Raw genomic sequence first — 21,756 nt, forward strand, 5'->3', positions numbered from 1 at the left:
GTTTTACATTGAACACCTACTAGACTTCCTTCCTTGCGGTCTTCTCCTTTCCTGGTGGACTCTAATCAAGTGGAGCAAAACAAAAAGACTTTCTACTCCCACGTCCCCCCCCAAGGATGAAAGCAAAGCTCTTTCAATTAAAGAGGAGCATCCTCTCTGGAACTGAGCTGCAGGATTCGTGACATACAAACGTATTCCTGCCGTGTTGGACTCACATGTGTCACGGGCTTCGCCTCCTCTGGTCTCAGCTCTCGCTCTCACTGACTTCTACGGGGTTTTCCTTGGCAGGGGGGCCGGGGGGCCGTCTTGTCCCGGCGTCCAAAGCTAAACAGAGACGCGTAACAGGGGAGGACAGATGAGCTAGGACGTCTGGTCACACCAAAGACATTCTGCTTTCTATACTTTACACTAGTGTTTTAACAGATGTACGCCTGTTATCTCATTCTGATTAATTATCAAAGAATTGAGCTATACATTTATATAGTGTTGCCACAGGATAACAAAGTAGCTTTCGAAAATTGGGTTCAGACCCCAAAATGCAAAGTTATGCCTACTTCATCCCCTCATATGATTCAGCAGAAATATGCCATCAGCTATTAAAATATGTAAGATTTTTAAATATATAAATAAAGTTGAGGATCAGCATCCGTAGCACTGCCCTCTAGTGGTGGCTCACGCTAAATGCACAAAGCGTATTGCTGGTACAATTCATAATGAAGCTGAACAAACGCCATCAATTATAGTCTGTTTTGGTACATCGTGGTATTAACTTTCAACTATTATAAGCTTTTATTGTACACTGCAAGCAGCTTTTAATTCGTCAATGTATTGCCTTTAAAATACTAGATTACATAACATGAGGGTACTGATATATTTTGTATATCTGTGAAATGTTTAGAGAAGTGCCTAAATACAGGGGGAAGTTTATCCAGCCACATGAGCAATTTCTTTATAATCCATGACCCATAATTCCTTGGGCCGTCTGCTTGGACTCCTTCCGTAAACAAGATCTGATTTCTGGCAGTTGAGGCAACGTTCCCATGCCTCGATTTCTGAAAAGCAGTTCAGGGCTCCAGGTTTGGCAAAGAGGAGCAGAGGAACGCTGAGCCACAGAGGAGAAAACGCAGGAACAACAAGAGAACTAAACCCCTTCTAGAATAAACTCATTGCTCACGATTAGTTTGACTTTATTGGTATCAGACTATTAAACGTAATGACAGGATGTGGAGCCATGATTCCCACCCTGTGCTTGTATTACTTTGGTCTTGGCCGGGTGGTTGACCATCAGACAAACATCCCACCAATCATGGATGTGTCCACGCATAGAGGGGGGGGGGGGGGGAGGGGGAGGGAAATCCCTCATCAGGTTCTGGGGGATTACAATCAGACTGCAGGAAAAGTCAGGGATCAAGACCCAAGGTGGGAAAGTAGAACAGAACGTTAGCGGTTAAGAAATAAGTTGTCAAGGCTGCAGCCGTTTGAGAAGCAAATGACGGACAAATCTGATCGTCCGTTCAAACTTAATTTGTAATTTAAGAAGGTGCCTCGAAACATTCCAGCTGTCAGCACGATGTTTTCCCACTCCAGACTCACGGAGACTGAACGTGGGCTGTTTTTCTTTTCCCCTCGCTCAGACCCATTGATTGGGAGTTAATGGAAGATAAACAACGTTACACCCAAATCGCCGCTCGGGCCGTCCAAGAATTTACTACTCGAGGGACAATTGTAGCGATTCTGCAGCGCTTGCGACTCATTGCGAACACGTGACGGCGAACGAGAGAGAGGCGGTGAGAAAAAAAAGAAAAGATTCCGAGTATCAAACTAATCTACAGCAGTGGCGGGCCGTGGATTTTATACCTGGGCCTTCAGTGCTGTTTGACACTTCTAATAACCTCATTATGACGTCACAGCTACGGGTTATTATTTGTTTCGTGTAAAAGCCGCATATTCACATAACACTGCAACATTTGACAAATGAAATAAAAATGTGCAGATACATGAATACGAGCATGACGGGACGCTGCATCATTAACGGACAATATAGTCCAAATCAATGTAACACAATGACAAGCTCACAAGAGCAGTCGCATATATTCGTATGACAACAAAGCAACAAATCAATCCAGCAGACCTGCAGCAGATCCACGCATTCCACCACATGAGCGCGAGCCATTCAAATATTCATAAAAACGCCACGATAGACAAATGAACAGTAGAGGTAAACAAACGAACTTCACTTACCAAATGCTGTCTATCCTCCTTTCTTTGTTGACAAATAGTTTAATCCCAGTACATCAGTTCCAGTAAGAAGTCCTACTCGATTCATCGTCGGTTGTCCGTCTTCCGCGGCAGTTCGGTCGTCGTCTTCGACCGCGGTTCGGTGGTCTCTTCGGCCGTGGACCGGCGAAGGGCGGGCCGCGGTTGTGGAGCTGATTCCCTGCGAACGTGGTCGTTGAGTTGTAGATCCACTCGAGTCTCTCCAAAAGTACCGACGCTCAGTTAAAATGAAACATTCCCAGCCATAACATGTGCAACGCTTCTCCAACGCTGCATACAAATCCTTTTCCTGGCTGGGTCAGGGCTGCTAGCTGTGGGGTCGTTTCTTACTGTCCAGTTTGTTCAGAGACGTCCTTCTTGAGAAAAGCGTTCCCAGTAACTCCGCCACTAAATCCGTTTCTCCTCCTTCCGCCATTTCAGATTAAAAAAACAAAGCTAGGTAAAATGTCTTTCAAATATTTCCACTTGAACTCTGTCTGCTACAAAGCTCTGCTAGCAAGCATTATGTTTCGCGGGCAAGTAGTCACGTGCCCGCCCACTGACCAATCACAGCACACTCTGCACCTTGCGGTAGAGAGGCATCTGGACTCAGTAATGCTGACGTAACTAGGCCTGCAAACCGCTCTGGTGCGTCCATGAATCTCAAACTAAAGATCTGATTGGTTGAATCAACAATATCGTCCCCATTCAACTTAAACTGCACATGGCAGCACTGGGTGAGTCTGCAGGCTGGGGCCTCTCTTCTTACTAGAGACAGAGGTGAAATCTGATTGGATAAAAGCTCTACTTAAAACAAGCTGCACTGGAAGCAGAGCAACTGAGGAGCACAGTAGCTGTGCAATGAGAAAAGATAATGGGAAAAATATTTTTAGATACCCATCTATATATATAGATATATATATATATATAAGAAAACATTAAATGTATTTAAGAAAAAATGTTAAATTATAAAATAACTATAACTTTGTGATTCTGTTTAGATCAGCAGAGAAGGCTTTGCAGGCCCTGACGGCCCGCCACTGATCTACAGAAACCCTTTTGCGACGTGTGCCCAAGTCAACCACAAATCAAACATCACATTTAATCCAGGTCGTCATGAGTCAGGCTCACGTGCTGCTGACGGGCATTAATCCACGACCTTTGACCTCCCCCTTTACAGAACGACAAACTTACAATCAAGTTTTACACTTAAAATTAAAGTCATATTCCAACTTTATTGTACACATTAAGTGGAAGGCGTAAGCGTCAAAGTATCGTCATGAAACAATGAACATTTATGAAAGTTACATTTAATTAAAAACAGCAGTTTATACATTAAAACAGCCATTAGAATTAGACGATCCTGGGAAAATAAAAATGTGAAAATCAAATCAAACTAAAAACCACAAGTGTCAACCTCATGGTGGAGGATTGCAACCGTACAATATATAACAATCTATCTAATACAAAGCTACGAATACATTCCCGCCCTGCTGGCGATCCTCTTGGACCTCCTCAGAACAGTGGGTTGCGTCTCATCTCCTGCATCACCAGCAGCCAGCCTTGACGTGGCTTCTCCAGCTTTTGCACGACTTGGATGTTTCACTCGTGGAGGTACAGCTCCTGCAGACTCTTGTGCGGTTGTCTCGACTTCCTGCGATGGAGTTCTGGCTTTCTTCTTCCGTTTCGGCTTCAGAGTTTCACTTGTGTTCTCACTTCCACGATCGTCTTTCACACTGGCGCGACGGTCCCTCGGTTTGCTCCTTGTTGACTTACTTTGGGTTGCCGTGTCTTGCAACTTCTCAGTAGATTCCAGAGCTTTCGTTCCTCGACGGGTCGCGAGCCTTTTCGCGGCTTGCGGTTCCTCTGGAGCGTCTACTTCCTTTGCTGTGATCTCTGGTGATTCTTGGGCGTTGAGCTGCATTTCAAGAGCTTTATAGACATCCTGTGAAACAAAAGTTATTCTTTAGAGTACAGTAAATCCTTGGAGGCTTTACTTCCTTGCCCAAACACCAAAAATTGCATGTTTGAAACCAGATTCTCACCGCTTGATGTAAAAGTTGAGATTTCAGGTCTGATAACTGGCTCATTAATCCCTGAATCTTCAGCTGGAAGCAAAACAAAAAGACACTTCAAAAAAATAACTTCACGAAGCAATAAAAAGTTGCACAAATTGGAGCCCCTCTTACCTGCTCATGGGCAACTTGTTTCTCCAGCTGCCCTTTAGCGTGAGCCTCTTTCCTCCTCCTAAGTTTTGAAGAAATCCTTGTTAGCATGTTCTTTTTCTGAGATTTTAAAAGAGACAATAGACGGACATTTTGAGAGCTTCTTGCATAAGAGTTGGAAATAGAAAACATTAGTTAAAAAGGTAACGTTATCCTTAAAAATGTGCTATTGACCGCCTTCAGCGGCATCTACGCAAGCTAGTTACTTGGTTGCCACCCTCTTCTCCAGCCGAGTGAGCTCCATCCTCTTCTCCTCCGTGGCTCGTCGAATGATTTTTTCCGTCACCACGGCCAGGAGAGACTTGGCGTCGAGGTCCGTTAACTCGGTCGACGGCGAGGTCATTTTGAGGACCACCTTCACCCACTCAGCGAGGTCTTCACAGGACGGGAACTGACAAGAGAGAGCAACAGGTTTATCAGGTTGAATGAAGCTACACTTCACACACACAAGTTTAAGATTAGAGAACGTGTGCGCCGTGTTTCCATTCTGCAGGCTCAGTGTTTGAAGCTTCTGAATGAGGAATGATCTCAAAAGGATCCATCATCTTTAACTCAAACATTGTCAAATAGAGAATCTTTAAGTTGGCACTTCTTTTTTTTCCAAAGTTCTAATTTGTGTGCACAGGATAGCGTCGTGAGATCTTGTTTATAGTCATTCAAACTCACCATTTGGAGTTCAGCCTGAGCTTTGTCCCTGGAAGCCAACGCCAGCTCCAACGGCATCATTTCCTTCATCAACAACCTCTGCAATTCCTCCAGATCCCCCTGAGGACGGTCAAAATATCAGCGCAACGCCATCTTAGTAGAAACAGAAACCACGAAGCAACAACGATTGCAAACAAAGTGAAGAACATTTTTTTGCAACAAAAGAAGCAGTAAGAGAGAAAGCCCAAAAAGTACCTTCAGTTTTTTAATACATTTCTCTACTCTCATCTTTTCAATAAACTCCAAGTCGGTCTGTGTCAGCTGGTAGCCCTTCATTCCTTTCAGCATGGAGTTTGGGTCGTCTGGTTCTGTTGGGCAAGACAATTAAAAATCAGGGAAAACATTATTTCAACTGAGATCCAAGAATGATTTTATTCTCTAATTTGCAATAAAGCCGCATACAAAATACTAAAAGGTCGTCAAGTAAAACAAGCAGCTTGTGTTGAATTAATTCATAATTTGGTACCTGATTTGATCCCAGAAGTGTTGAAATCAAACGTTCTGTTCTGGTCGTCGTCATCTCTACTACTGGTCTGTTGATGAGGAGAACAGATCTGATACATATATAATTCCAATCAAAAAAAAGAAAGATACAATGTGATAAAGACGTGCAGTGAAACAATGCACATGTACCTCCGCCACACTCTGCTGTTGCTCCTCACAATCCTCGAAATCGAGTTGTTTCTTCACACCCGTCCGAGGAGGAGTCCTGGGTAGCTGTCGCCCTAATGGGATGTAATTCGATGAAAAACGGCTTTCTCCAATAATCGCTAAGAGTCTGTCTGACATGTCTGCAGGTTCGTCTTCTCTGCTGTTTCATTAGTCCTCCTCGCTCCCTTTTTGTTTGAACAGGTGATGCTGCTGCGTTTGAGCAATCACGGCATCATTGTTTTCACCTGTGGCTCAAAGTTGTCTCATCACTCCTTTTGACCAGTAGATGGCGACATATCCTTTTAGTTTAGCAGGAAGAAGTTTTTGAACGTTTTAACACATTTCTTTATTTATATCAGCTCAAAAAAGGGCAGTGACGTCAATAAAATGTTACACTTTTTACATAACTTTTAAATGATGTAAACTGCATCACTACCAGTACTTATATTACCACTACTATCTTTAAATTAAAAATGTAATAAAATACACGAGGACAATGGTGGAAAGCAACTAGGCATGTTAACCCAAGTACTGTACTTAGGTTTTGAGGTATTTGTACTTTACAGTGCAATACATTTTGTGTTATTTCATACTTTTACTGCATTTTAGAGGCAAATATTATACTTTAATCATACTGTGCCCTTATTGGACACATAAGTCAGTGGTTGTTACTCTGCGAATTCAAATTGTACATTAAAAGAATATGCTTCTCTTATTAAATATTAGCATTTTAAAAACGTTTATGGCTCAAACTATACCTAAAAGAATAAACAGGAATTTAAATTAGATATGCGTCAAACAGCTACAACAGTCAAATAAAGTCAAGTACATTCAGGTCTTTGACGTGTACTTGAGTATTTAATCTAAATGCTTACTCCACCGCGGCAGAGGGAATGACATTAAAACACAATTAAGATCAACATCTATGAAATAATAGTGTTATCAGCGTCCGAATGTAGATAAGAAGCTCTTGTGTGTTTGATTTCCTCTCATGCAGAGTACGTGTCACAGCCCCGGTTCTCTCTCCGGTCCTGCTTTAACTGCACAAGACAGGCAGACAGACAGATAGACAGGCAGGTGTGCAGACAGACAGACAGATGGACAGATGGACACCCCCCCCCCCTGATACAAAATAGCCAGATAGCTAACTAATTCTATCTTTAAACCGAGCTGGTGGTGTCACACCGCCAGCCCCACATGTTCGTGGAGCTCCAGGAACTCTAGAGGAGAGTGCTGAGTCGTAAATACCTCTGCTTTTAAACGGCCTGCTCCCATAATGCCGAGGGAGCGAGGAAGGAGGAAGAGGTCGAGGAGTGTGCGGGATAAGTTGGTGCGTTGTGACACTGCCTTGGCACCGGCCCGAGTGGAAAACATTTGCATGGTTTTACGTTGCAGCTAACAAATCATTCCTCAATAAAAATCAAATTTTAAATGACCTTTATCATATTCTTCATACCGACAATTCCTCTCCGGTGTAAGTGTCTCTTTCACCCGTGTATCTGCTCTTTATTGGGAGGAAACATTCAGCGGGTGGTCCTCTGGGACTTGTGTTTTGTCCTCAAAGAGGAATTAAGATGTTAATAGTCACCTATAGTGTCTACAAAATGTATATAACTCTACAAAACATATCTTTAAAGGCTGTTTTCTCTCAGATTCTGAGCCAGAAGCTCTCACATTCCTCTCTTCTGAAGGTTTCTGCGAGGGTTTCATAGTGGTATCTATGAGTTCAACTTTTTTCCCCTGTAGTGTCTCCCCTGAAACCCAAAGATGTGCAGCTATTGTCCAATCCTAGCTCAGTAACAGGAGGCCGGTCATGTCAGAAATGGAGGAGGACACGTTGTTTCAAGTATGTTTTATTGCATCATCGTCGAAAACTGATGTGTCGGTACTTAAAAATCAAGGGACAGTGGATTTTCTTTTTCATGTTGGACATTATCCCACATGAAAACTCCAAACGACCTCAAAACACAGTTCACAGTACATGTAGGCACATGTACAAGCACACTTTCACTGACATCAAAATCCTCTCAGACATCATTAAGAGCACGTCACACACTCTCTCTCTCTCTGAAAGCCCTGCAGCGACACATCACAAATCCACGACGGCTATTGTGTCCCGTAAAAAGCTCCCCGGGGGCTGAGTGAAGTGTCCCAAAAAAAGGCCATTTACAGCTGCTCAGACATGGAGCGTGTTGAACAGGCAGCGCAGACAGGTCGTAAAAAGGGGGGGGGACTGATAAAACAGCACCCTGGTGGCTGTACTGGATGTGAGACAGAGGGAGGAGCACAGAGACAGGTGTCCAGGCTTACTGAGAGATGAGGGATGATGTCATTTACTGCAGTTCAGTACACAGGGTTAGCATGAGGCTGTTTATTCAAGAAACTAATTGTGTCGCGGATGAAAATCATTGTTTTTACAATGTTGATTATTTGAACCAGATTAAATACGCTTTTTTTTTTAGTTTTTTTTTTACTGCAAGACCTGTAAAACTTATCATTTCAATATGTGTTTAGAGCAGCGGGTTGGCTTAATAATAAAAGAAATGTCTTGTAATGATCCCCCAGCACTGGTTGCAAATGTCTACCAGTTGTGAACTGTTTTTATCCTTTACCGAAACTGTACCAAGGTGTCCCGTTCAGATATAAAGCTTTCAATTGAGGAATATAATGTCCCTCTCTGGTTATCTTATCTTACATTAAAATTGTTGGAATTACTGCCTTGCGGTTGTTGCCTCCACCAACAAATAAAGTCATCACTTCATCATTTGATCCTTTTAGACATTTGTGTGACGCTCCTGACATCACGAGAGAAAAGAAGTATCATGAAAACTATCAGAGAAAAGCCTCAAAGTAAACAAACTACGTGACTGAATATGGTAGTGAGCGGATAGAATGAGAGTAAAGTAACAGGATACACACACACACACACACACACACACACACACATACACACACACACTCATGACCGTCTGCGGGTGATGAGAGATGGCTCGTTGGAAACTTCGGGGCTTTCTGTCGTGCGGCTCTCAGAGCTGTCAGTGAGGTTCATTTTGTGATGTTTGTGATTAGTGACCAGAGTAAAGTCACAGCTGGCCTCAGACCAGCCCGCATGGGGCCGTACGCTGTGAAACGTCTGGACCTGATAATAGTGTGTGTTTGAGCTGCTAATTCAATTCTGCTCCTCCCAGGATAAATATATAAAGTGTGTGATTCTCTAAGGGTTTGTCTATGTGCTGTTACGTGCATGCTTGATTACATTAAATGTGAAATTTGACTTTCATAGCTTACATAAGTGAGGCTGTATATTAACAAAACAACATAAATACGGTTGCTCAGACTGCCCATATTATGGCTCAATGTGGCATCAATGAGGTTAAGATCCAGGCACACATCTGTAACAAATCCGTGTGATTCAGAGTGATGAGAACATTAGTTTTGTTTTTCTGCTTCCTGCAGACGTTTTCTCATCTGACAAAGAAACTCCATAAAAGTTCTCCCCAATGATGTTCATCTGAAGATACAATGAACAGCTTTTGTCTTTACAGGAACCTCCTTAATCATTGTACTGTACAGGTTGCTGTCGTAGATATCCAGCAGGAGCAGGAAACGCTGTAATCACGACAGAATTACTCGACAACGATGTGCCTCGAGTGAAGGTTTCAGAATAAAAGCCTGCATACTCTTGGCCCTCGGTGGCATTGTTTAATCGCAAAATCAAGAAGTAGAAGGAAAACTGCTGATAACCTGAGCTCAGTAGAGCCAAAACAATTTGTCAATTTGATTTACTTTCATAATGGAATAATAATTTCTTGTAATTTTCGAAGCAAAAATCCCAGACGTTTGCTCGTTCCAGCTTCTCAAATGTGAGGATTTAAAGCTTTTCTTCAACAGCAAACTGGATCTCTTTGAGTGCAACAACTCTCCCCAATTCACAACGTCAGAACTGCAATGAGGGGAGTTAACAGCGCGTAAAAGAGTATTTGTAAAGCACTCAACATTGACATCCATGCCCCCCCCCCCCACACATACACCTGGGTAAATAAAGGTAAAACAGAAGAGAGTTGACCTGGAGATTTACGGCAGCGTGTCAAGGAGAGGAACCTCTGACAGCTGGAGGACTCTGGAGGACTCTGGAGTCACATTCACACACACATATTCAGGTCCCTATTTGGTCACCTTCGTCTGATATTCTTTCTTGTCCAGAAAATAAAAGCAGACTTTCAATTTAAAACTAAATCATTTAAAAGCAGTTAATTTAAGCTCTGCGTGCCTCCTAAAGCTGAACAATGCCCATAATTCTATTATGGCTCTGATGTCGGCTGAGAGAAAGACGCTGCAGTCTGTGACTCAACAGTCTGTCTGACTGCATCTCAAAGCAACACAGGTTTTTAAACCGGTGCAGCGCTCGGCTCTTAAAATGCCAGGTACATATTTTTGGTGCAAACCCCCCCCCCCCCCCAGATGAAAGCACTGCTTACATCTCGTAGGGAGTAATACTACATGTGTGAGTCGCGTGAAGCCTTTTTTGTGGCTCCAGAAGCAACTGCGCAAAATCTGTTGAATCGCCTCAAGTGATGTCACTCGAGTCAGCGTCGGGTGGTGGCTGAAAAGCTACGAGTTTGAACATGGAACCAATCTGGGGGAGTGGAGTTAGATATGTCTGCTAGATTGCTACTTCGACTAGCGTTACACACCAAGGGCTTGAGTTGCATTGTGGGTAATGTCGGCCCCAATGAAGAAGAATGAATGGGATGAACTAAAAAGGTTCCTTTTAGTTTTAAACTGTCCTTAGTGACAGTAATATCAAGACATATCCACCATGGTGCATCCCCGAGACAGTGGCATGCATTAGATACCTTAGTTTCAGATATAATATATTATGTGACTCATCATTTTGTATCCAAGCAGTGCAGGGTATAGGGAGTGCATGACGTAGCAGTTTTGGGGAACATTTCTTCTGTGATTTTCCCACCAACAACTGAAAAAATCTCCTGTCTAAATATTGTTCCTGCCACCCCCCGACCCCCACCCCCCTCGCTCTTTGTGTCCTCGGGGACAGTCACAGACTCCCAAGGGCTCAGTCTTCTGTCAAGGGCCATATGGTACCGTCAGAGCTCCGCGTGTGCTTGTGTCCGAGTGTGTGTGTGTGTGTGTGTGTGTGTGTGTCGGAGAAAGAGAGCAGCCGTGGCTCAAGGTGTCAGAAGGGAGGGTGGTTTAAATTTAACTGCAACAGGGCTGATATCTGCATGACAGGTCGTGTCTCTCTCCCCTCTGCTCGCTCTTTCTCATACACACACACACACACACACACACACACACAGTCTGTCTTCACAGTCCCCAGCCACACACACACACACACACAGACACACACACACACACACACACACACACACACAGCAGCTCCCCCGGTCTGTCAGTACACGCTCCTCTTCTTCTCTCCCACCTCATCGGACCACCTGGATTGTACGAGAGGCCAGCTGAGGACGCGACGGAATAGAGAGAAAACCCGCCGGGGAGGAGAGCGGATCAAACGGTCAGTGAGGATAACGCTTCATCGGAGGCGGCAGGTTGAAGACACAGCCGGTGGCACTGCAGAGGCACAACAGCACAGCGGGCTGAAGCTTCGCTGCAAGAGGTAAGACTGGGGCTTTGCTTTGGGAGGCTCTGTGTGGCCGAGGATGTGTGTGTGTGTGTGTGTGTTCATGCTCAAACCCTGACAGAGCCCAATATTCATCTTTCATCTTGGAGGCAAATATGCAAAAGGTTGCATCTCTGTGTGTTGAACGTTAGTCAGCATTTTAGGGAATCACATGGCTTAAAAAGAAAATAAATCACTGCTGTTCAGTCCGGCAATATAATGTATTTTAATATTCAACACGCTATTCATTGATGATGCATCTAATGAAACAAAAATCTGGATTTGGGGATGTTTCTCTGCAAACATACATGGTGCAGTTTGCCTTCGTTAAAGTACAGATGCACTGAAATGTTGAGTGGATTTACAGAACACTAAGTGAGCGGTATATGTAATCTGCGTCGTGGCAGCTTTTCTGCAAGGTTGTCGCTAATTAGACAGATATAGAGATTAGACACCAGAAGAGAGAGACTACAGCGGGCTCTGGGGGTCACAGGGAATGTCTGCTGATCTTATTTTAATCTAACTGGATTCAATTTGCTCTAATTGGCTTGAATATATTTTGCCAGGGAGACAAGAGATCTAAACAACAAAGTGTACGCGTCTTCAGTTTGCACGTGGCGCATGCTGAAAAAGATGCCGTTGAGCTCAAAGTCACACTTGAGTTTTGCACACTCACAGCGAATCGCCGACGCTTTTCAAGAGCATTCGCTGACGAGCGCGAACATGATCGGCTCCCTGGCGGCGGTAACGCACCCCGTGGTCAATCTGCCCGGCGCATCAAAGCCGTGGTGATAATTCACCTGCTCCTGCGCGGCGATATGCTGTCTTGAGTGGACGCTGGTGTCGCACGACGGGTATAGTATTGGCTGCAGCCAGGGAACTTCCAAAGGGCAGCGCGTCGTGCGGGTTTCTAGTGCAGGGAGGACGGGTGAGGGTCAAGTTACCAGGCCTGCACTCGTGTCTCAGTTTGGAAACGCACTCTGGGGGAGAGTGGGAGAGACAACAGCAACATGTCTGGTCAATAAAGCCCTTTCACTTGAGATTAATTGTGAAACTCGGAACGCGGGCGTTATTATTTTCCACGTTGTCAAGGTGCTGAGATTGGATGTCCTGCGCTGACGTCCATACTTTGGTGATGTGTTGGTATGTGGTGGTCTGCATGTAGAAGAAGGGATTAGCATAGCTCTCACTGTTCATCACCATCCATTCAGGTTTTGCAGTTCCTCACAGGTCATTAATACATGAAGCTCACAGTTGCATTCGTAGTTGCTCTCTCTGCACTAAATCATTTGGGTTTTGGGCTTCTTTGAAGATGCCGCATTGCCATTTTCCCTTTTCTTTCCTGACATTTAATAGACAGCAATAAACGTATGATGAACCAACAGGTGTTAAAGCTTCCATTGCAGACAAACGTCCCTCCTGTGAGTAAATATTTGGGCAGACAGAAGGACACCCCAGCACGCTCCTGATGCAGCTTTAAAAGGCTTGGGGTTTGGCATGTGACTAGAAGTGACGGGTTAATCTGTTTAAGTACGTATCATAGCGGGGCGGAGAGAGACGCGGCCTTCTGGCGCTCGTAATCTTCCGTGAGCCCACAACAAGGCGGCTGACAAACAGATTGATCAGCCGGTTTAGAGTGAATGGTGTCTGCAGGGTCATGCGGGTTGAAGTGTGACGTCCATGGTCATAACAGCATTCTCGCGGCGCTGTGTTCTTTTTTTACGACAGCAAATGTCTTGGAAACACTCAGAATTCCTCTGCAGCGGGATCAGCTTGCTGCAAACTCCTTTTGTTTCAGCGTGATTGACAGTTTGAGGGAAGTGGGGCAGAGATCATTAAACAAGGCACGCATTAAGCTGAACCTCCTGGCACCTTGAGCTTCACCAGCTGCAGGTCGGATTAGAAGATCTGGCTCCGAGGCCTTATTGACGGTGTTTGGACGCATTAATGGGGAGAACCTGGTGGTGTGTGCCATGGTAGGATGAGAGAGTGTGTGTGTGTGCGTGAACGAATCAAAGCAAATCTCTTCCTGATTAACCCCCCCCCAAAAAAATAGATCAAACTTGCTTTTTCATCCTCCGGGGTTTTAACACTATCCCTGGAAAAAAGAGTTTTAAGTTGCCGAAACTTTTTTGGTGCTTCTAGTGCGGATTAACAGAACTTTCCCACGGTTTATTGCTCTCATATTCCCATCATGTCTTGTTTTGCGCCACAAAACAGATAACAGTCACATGATACGAGGAGACGGTTGGGGAGAAGCTCATGGGTCGTAACTGACATTCCGCGGCGGTCCCTCGTAACCGCCAAAGGTCTGCTGAAGTGTCCTTGAGCAGGACACCAACGCTCTGTGCTGGTGGGGTTGCCGGGAGAATATATAAAGTGTTGCTTTACATTTTTGGATCAGGGTGTTGTGAAACTTGGTTCAGGGTAATCAGAATTCCTGAGCCGTCTCGCCCTGAGTCGATGAGATCAGCTGTGACCAGAATAATGAATTGTTTCATTTAATATGTCTCTTTCTATTCTGCTGTCATCAAATTATGCTTCAAAGCTGCTGGACTTTGTCATTAATTTGAATTAATAGAAGAAGCTGGGGCATATAAAGGACATTTTATTATTTGTGCTTTTATGTTTGAAACTTTCATGTTGCCGTCTTGGCCAAGACTCCCTCAGAAAAGAGATTTTAAATCTCAGCGGTACGATCCCGGGAAAATAATGGTTGAACATAAAAGAAATTAAAAAAGTGAGACTGGTGCGGAAAAATAATACCGTAATAATAAAACCATATAAGGCTACCCGTCCTGCCCCATACATTCATAAAGGAAAGTCTTATCATTTCAAACACGTCATCAGCATTAAGGGACCAGCTGAAATCAAGGAACAGGGATCTAAAAGGTCCCCAAACAGCTTGATATATTATCATGTTAAGATGGGAAAAATATTGAATCATGTTTGTATTCTAACTCAATATACCCTGAAATAACTTATAAGGGCCCCAAACTAAGCACCCAAAATATACAACTAAGCTGTATAGCCAACTACTTCTACTTGTACTTCTACTTCAGAGGAAAACGTTGCAGATTCAGATTCAACCGACAAAAATAAGTTGGGAAAACAACGTTCTCGCAACGTATGGGAAAAAGAACGTTCTAAACGTTATTTAGGGTTTTGAAACTCAAAACTACTTCAAAGTAATCAAAAAAGTAATCAAATATACATTCTCTTAAGTATTAGTATGAGTAAAATGATTTGGATAACACACATGACCCTACCACCGTTTGTACCTAATTGCAAATACAATAAAATAAAATACACTTTGTCGCTATAGGAGAGGCCCATTGTTTGAATCCCTGAGGTCTACAAAAATGTGTTGAATGCATTTTCCTTCGTCATAAAACATCTACAAGCCGATTCTCTCCCGGTGGGGTCACCCAGTACAAGAGCGGCGTTGACTGAGGGACACATGGCGTTTGGCTGCAGAAACAGTGACTTGTTTCAGTCCCGTGGATCCTGTTTCTCTCACAGAATACCAGCCGCTCACAGCTCTGGGAAAAGAGCACTATATATATACCCGGAGAGAAACGCACTATGTTGTCCCACATTAGTCTCTCCGTATGTCTCACAGTTTGAACGTGAAGTCAAAATAATCCCACTGAGATCAGTTTGTGCATGCGGGGTGGGCTTTGAAAGGCCAGCTGGACGGTGCTTTCGCAGAACCCGTTCCCATGAGAGCAACTGAAGACAAGTACGATGATCAGGGACATATGAATATAAAAAGGGGAAAGCGTGCTATTACCTGGCTACCAGTGAGAAGTTGTCAGTGTCAGCTCAAATGATTTGATAAAACACAATGTGGATGGTCGTTCTATTATCTTTATGTTGCAATATATTGCCGACACCGTACTCCAGCAGAGCCTTTTCCCCGGGCGTATTAATACAGACACAGCTTGACACCAGGTGCATAAATAATTCACACACATATCTTTAAGCCGTTTGCTGCTGCTGCGGCAGACACAGTGTAAAAGTGAGTAATGCTGGTGCTGCATGCCGCATTGGGGATGGATGGCTGCCCGCTCTGCATTGAAAGCCATCCGAAGGGGATGATATAGCTGGAGGCTCATATGTTATGTGTGGAAATGCAACATGGTGGAATTCAAACGCCGCAAACTCTTTGAACTGGCTCTACGTGTTTCCTTTAACAGCAGTCAAATCTAATTTTGTGTTATGTTTAAGGCCAATTTTGTTTGTAGATTTAGAGAAGGAGCTCTTCTTAGATCACATTTTAAACAAATTTACTCTTTTCACTCCAACACATGCTGTGACAAGAATAACTAAACAGGAAGAGAGCCAGCAGAGAGTATCAGAAGCACCGTTCTGCATCGGAAATAAAAAGGTGATGATTCCATGTTTCTAGCTTTTCACTCCTTGAACAAAAAAATGTGCTTAATCTCCGGACGCTATTAAAGTCAGTCATCCTACATAGCTCGGATTTGTCAGTGCCGTCACCACCTTTACTTTATTTAGTGCCTATGTTCTTTGTTAAATATACCACAGAGATTCCTCTGCAAGCTGTTTCGACAGGGCCAATGCTTTCCATGATGCAGCAGAAATGGTCGGGGATCATGTGCACGATGAAGTCCTCAGCTACTGTTGACTGGTCTGCGTGTCAGACAGATTACCATTCAACGCTGCCGACTTCTGTTCTACTTTAAATGAATTCTTTGAGAAAATACCACTCATCACATACGAATATTCAGTATTTGGTCAATAAGTCACAGTTAGTGTGCTGGTCTGGGGTCAGATGTCAGATCTGGAAGCGAAACCAAATGTCGCGTTTTACAACGATGTTGCAGTTCTAAGCAGCCGATTACTGTTAGCGTAGCTTAGCACAAAGACTGGAAACAGATGGAAATGCCTGTCTCTGTCCAATGGTAACAAAATACGCCCACCAGCATCTCTGGAGCTCACTAATAAACACGTCGTTGTTCATTGGGGGTTATGAGCCAGACTACTCTCTTGAAAGGGAGCAGTAACTTCCTGAAATTGTCAGAGACTCTGTTGTATTTACACCTTGTTTTTTTAATGGCTTAATCAAATGAGAGCGCTAGGCTAGCTGTGTCCTCCTGTTTCCAGCTAAGCTAAGCTAACCAGCTGCTGGCTACATCCTTATATTCGCCAAACAGACGTGAGAACTCTGCAAGATAGGAAATATGGTAAACTGTTCCTTTAAAAAAGTGTATATCACATAACACATATCATTATTATCACCTTCTTAGCACACTAGAAAAACTACAAGTTTACTCAACTCTCACCCAAGCAAAGAGCAGCGTGCTCTCCATGGGTGCGCCTTAGCATAGCCTGCTTTGTAGCCGTACATTATGCAAACGGACTCCTTACAGAGCTCTGACTCATTCCAACGTCAACGTGAACATCTCGCTGCTATTTCTGCATTGTGTCCCCCACCAGGGACTCGGCTTTGGCTGTGAAATTCTTGGCATATGTAACATGATTGGATAAAGCGACACAGGTGGCAGCTTGATGCTAAATATGCACCGGGGAAAAAATAAACAAGGAAGCCCTGCTGGGAGCACTCCTCTTGCGAGCTCTAGCCCCCCATTGTTGCCCCACTCTGTGTTTGCTGTTGCTCCAGAAACGGACCCAGCTGAGAGGAGAGGGCTTAGCATGGCGCTGTGACTTTGCGTAGCTTTCGCATTCGCTAAATGACAGGGTCAATTATCAGGCTATTTTCTGCTGACCCACTAACATTTTCCCTGCTCCCTGTTATTCAAGAGACATGTTGAGAGCAAAAGGAACAGAAGAGGGAAGGACAGGAGTGGTCAGAGTGGTGAGAAATGTCAGCGTCGCAGCCTGTGACAGTTCATTTACTCACTTTAGGCCAAAACGACACTGGACAGATTTGGCAAATCTTTTAAATGGGTGTGATTTGTTCAGAGTGGGGTCGTGTTTGGCAGCAGTGCGAGAGGGAGGAGGCCCAGGGCTCGACAGCGCATAGTGTCGGTGAGGGTGAAGGAGGGTGCATTACACCCATCTGCCAAGATGACTCATAGGCAGTGCAGGAGGCCAGAGCCACAGTAGTGCTCCAGAGTTTGCCCCATCCTGAAAGTGACTCGTGCTTTTATTTCAAAACATCCTTTGTAATGGTAAAATATGTATTAAGTATAATAATGGTAAAATATATTTTAGTATCTTGGGATGTTTTGAAAGATGTTGTTCTACTGATGGGAAAGTACAGAGACACAGGAAAAGATCACTGCAGTCCTACAGAGGTATTTAATTAGTTCATGAAACCAATGTCCTATCTTCCAAGGTTGTTCATATGCAACACACGAGAAGAAACATTGTTTCTGACCTCTGTATGAGACTGACTCCCAGTTGAACGCACCTGGAAGACTCGAAAACAATGAGCAGAACAAATCAACCTTTGTCCAAAAACCTATACTCCCTTTCCCTTTCCTATGAGGTAACTAAAGGCGTGATTCTCGTATGCATAAAATATGATGTGCCTTGTACTTCGTTGACAGTGTTTGCACAGTTCACTGAGATACGTGTCTGTGTGTCCGCTCTCCTACTTGCAAGCATTAAATTGACTCTTACTACTTTGAGCATTCATCAGACTCTGTTTATTTTATCAACTCTTATCCCGCATCTACATAGAAATATTCCACAACAACTTGCATCCTCTTTTTTTGCTTCTTTCTACCTGTATCACCAGTTTGCCGAGAAATTGCGCACGACATGTTCTGGAAACAAAAGTCTGCTGTCGTCTAACGTGCAAAAGAGATCCAAAATTCATTCTGAGAGAAGCTGGCTGGAAGGAAACGTTTTCACCTGATGTACACGTTGCACTGATGACTCATCGGGTAACAATGCACCGATCCTCGGCCAAAGAACAGGATCGCAGCACAGCCTGTGCGACTAAAGTACACCGATTATTCTGAAAGAGAAAACATGAATCAGCTCACTGAGAAATGCTGTTTTGCTGCTAGGAAGCAGCCCAGCAGCTGAATACTAAAAGCGCTAGAGAACAAGCCAGAGAACCGCATTATCACCGTCTATTCGCTCACTTTGGGGTTACCTTGGGACGCACTCTGTCTCTGGCGGTACAGCTGTGTTAATCTTAGTGTTGCCATTGTTCTTTATTGAGGTTTTAACTTCCTATTCCTCTTTGTGTTTTGGTCAGTTTTGGTACCAGTTCGCAGTCTTTAAAAGTGTTTACGTGATCATAACTGATGGGCTTGATATTACTCTTAGTATTATCTATTGTTAATGATTTAGCTGTAATTTACAGACGTCTGAGCTCCGAATGGGATTAAACTGACTGAGCGTCGCAGGCAATATCACAATCACCTCCCTCCCCCTCAAGATATTCCTAGGTAATGAGACTGTGGCACACTATAGTGTGTACATATAACAGCATATGACTTGTAAAAAGACGCAAGCATGACTCAGCGCACATCTTATTGAGGCGGTTGCTGGGCAACTGGGCTGGGGGCAAGCCTGCAGGGACAAAAAGATGGAAGCAAAGCCAAGCCTACATTTAATTATCATTTTTAGTATTCTTTGATGAGTTGAATTGAGAGTTGTTCCCCGGATGAAGACGTTTAAACATAAGGTGTTTTAAGGAAGCTATAGCTGTGCTCTCCCACAATGCACTTCACCAACAGGAGCTGCTCACAGCTTAATAAAAACGGCTCCAGGAACACTTCAGAAAAAAGCAAACTATAACAAATGTGATTTTTCTGGAACACTGACATCTGGAACACACAGCTGCAGATGAACTGATATTAAACGTCCTCAGACGTCAGTGTGTTGGTGTCTGGAGGTGGTGAAGAGGCTCACTGCTGTTACAGCGACAGCTCTGAATTCCCCATTTAAGTTCATTGAAACACTTCGTTTTGGAATCTCAATTACAAGCCTACTGTACTTTTGTGATTTAGGTTGATGGGTGGGAAACCCCTTTATCACTCGATAAATGAAACCTTGGCAGCGGAAGGACGAATGCAGCAGACTACAGTACAGTTCCCCAATGTCTCAGCTCTTGCCTTGGTCTCGCTTCTACTGTGCAGGGGATTGGATGACCCCTAATTTTAGCCCGGGGGTTTGTCGGCTACTGGACAGATTGGATTACAGGCTAAAAGGAGGGGACGCAGCAGTAATTAGTTTGGGAGATAATAAGAAATATCATAACATTTCTGTTTAGTTTGTGACTTCATATTTGATGTCCCTAAAGACAGATTATTTGAGTTCAAGCTCAAGCAACTATTCTCATCGGATTGTGTTATGATGAGAATCACATGTCCATTCAATAGTTCTGGAGATATTTCTGTCAAAGCCACGAATGTCAGCCTGCTGGAGGCGCTAGAGGAAAAGCCAGATGTTCACCGAAGTAAGTCGCCTTCATCCTCTGGGAATCATTTAAAAACAAGACTTTTCAGTCGAGACTAAATTAACGATGCATATTAATGTATATGCATGTGTTGATATACACGTTTCCATTTGAGAAGCGACGTCATCATTCCTCATGCCATCATCTTCATCTTCCGGTGCGAGGCAGGTTGCGTGCGACAGCATGTGGACCAGATGATGGATGCTGTGACCCTGTAATTCTCTACAGTCAATCGTCTGTCACTGCTCTGATGGGTGGACATACTGAGAATGCACCGGTGGATGAATGAGTGCATGCTGATACTTCTTTTGTGTTGTTGTTGTTGTCTATCTGAAGGGGAGCAGAGTGTTGCTAGTGCAGCGGTCGCTGTTAACCTTTTCTTGACGGACATTAAGGGAAAGGCCAGAGACAGGCTCAGATATAATTATCTCTATGCCGGTTGGTGAGACGGATGAGTGCATTTACTTCTATAGAATAACATAACGTAGAAGCAATTACTGCAGACAAAGTGGCAGCCTGCGGACCAGCTGACTCTCTAATCTGCAGTCAGGGGCCCACTGAGCCCACGTTGCTTTGAGACATGAGAGGGACATGCATGTTGTCATCCTGGCCAGGTGATGGAAGCTGTTTCCTCGTCAAATCTACGGTATGGCTCCTATGTCAAAATCCATGGCTCTCTCTCATTTGTAGAAACACAACATTTCAGGCAAGCTTTACCCATTTTGATTGTATTCTGTGTCTTGTAAATTAGGAATCCTATTTCTATTGTGTGGAATGTTAAATCTGTCGGGAGACATATGGTTGTGTTTTGCACTTTCAGGCCACTGAACCAAACTAGCGCCAAAAGTTTAATAAACACACCTGAGTAGTCAAAAAATAACTAAACAAATATGCGTCGTTGTTGAGGACAAAAACTCCAAAAGGCCACTCCCAAAACTAAAAACGTGCTGCCCTCTGCTGGCTGAACAGAGCCAAGTGTCCCAAATAAGGCCCCATGCAAGCTCTGTAACATGCTTAATACAGATATATCATTAACAGAATGACACTGGATGTTAAAAAAATCACCATTATCCACTGAATAAAGAGAATCAAAAAATAACTTACGCAAACTGCCAGCGACGCCGATATCGTTTTCACTCTGTCAGTCTGTGTTTTGTGGCATCGTGGCAAAAACAACTTACTGTAGCAGGAACTTCCACAGAGACAGCATCATGCAAGCTGCAAGCTAAGGTGTGTAGTTCAGATCAAAATGAAGGCAGAGTTTCATCCGAGCAAGGGCGCCCGAAGGACGGGGGTAAGAAGTGTGGAAGGGGCCATCGCGGCTGGTGTGATCCCATCACGAGATTGACTCGAGCTAAAGCTTATCAATGCACCCAACGTTAGTTTAACCTTTTCATTATCAAGGTTTAGACAGCATGTCCCGTCCTCATAACCTTGCCACATAAGAGGGACATGCCTCTTTTCTCGCAGTTATCATGAACACGTGTGTGCTGCGTAAACACAAGACCTGCAGCTTTCCATACCTCATCAAGGACATCTCACAGGTGCCATGTTGCCCTCTAGTCTGTGTGTTCGTTTGTCACATGTCGGTGCGGTGCTGCGTATATAAGCGACACCTGTGGCTCTCGGAAAGTTAACCGTCCTGGACTCAACCATGGCTACCTACACCCTGACCTTCCTGTGCGCCTTGGGCGTCTTCGCTGCCTTGGCCTTTGGTTCCAGGCTGGTAAGTGACATCAATTTTCATCTCGAATAGGAAATTATATTGACTGTTATGTTACGTTGCCTTAAAAATCGAGCATTTTTCTGAACGTACGTTATTTTTGCTACTAATGTGGAACTAACCAGCCATTCTTTCTCTCCCCTCTCTGAAAACC

The 21,756-nt window shown here is 44.0% G+C and overlaps 2 protein-coding genes across 3 annotated transcripts in view; one reads left to right on the forward strand and one right to left on the reverse strand.

Annotated features, from left to right (window-relative positions):
- Positions 1-244: 244 nt before the first annotated feature.
- Positions 245-21,626, reverse strand: LOC306715297 (uncharacterized protein; the record flags this gene model as incomplete). Its single annotated transcript, XM_079185614.1, has 10 exons — positions 245-324; positions 4,033-4,201; positions 4,302-4,364; positions 4,446-4,503; positions 4,688-4,872; positions 5,148-5,246; positions 5,382-5,494; positions 5,653-5,719; positions 5,820-5,911; positions 21,554-21,626. The coding sequence occupies 10 exons, from the start codon at positions 21,624-21,626 to the stop codon at positions 245-247; spliced, it is 999 nt and encodes a 332-aa protein (XP_079041740.1).
- The window catches only part of filip1l (filamin A interacting protein 1-like), a 57,930-nt gene continuing 47,327 nt past the window's right edge, over positions 11,154-21,756 (forward strand). For both annotated transcript variants that reach the window (XM_079185529.1, XM_079185528.1), the window contains exon 1: positions 11,154-11,472. The gene's annotated coding sequence lies outside the window, so the exon portion shown is untranslated. The remainder of the gene's footprint in view (positions 11,473-21,756) is intronic.

The sequence above is a fragment of the Pholis gunnellus genome (assembly GCF_910591455.1).
Source record: "Pholis gunnellus genome assembly, chromosome: 24".
Taxonomy (NCBI): Eukaryota; Metazoa; Chordata; class Actinopteri; order Perciformes; family Pholidae; genus Pholis; species Pholis gunnellus.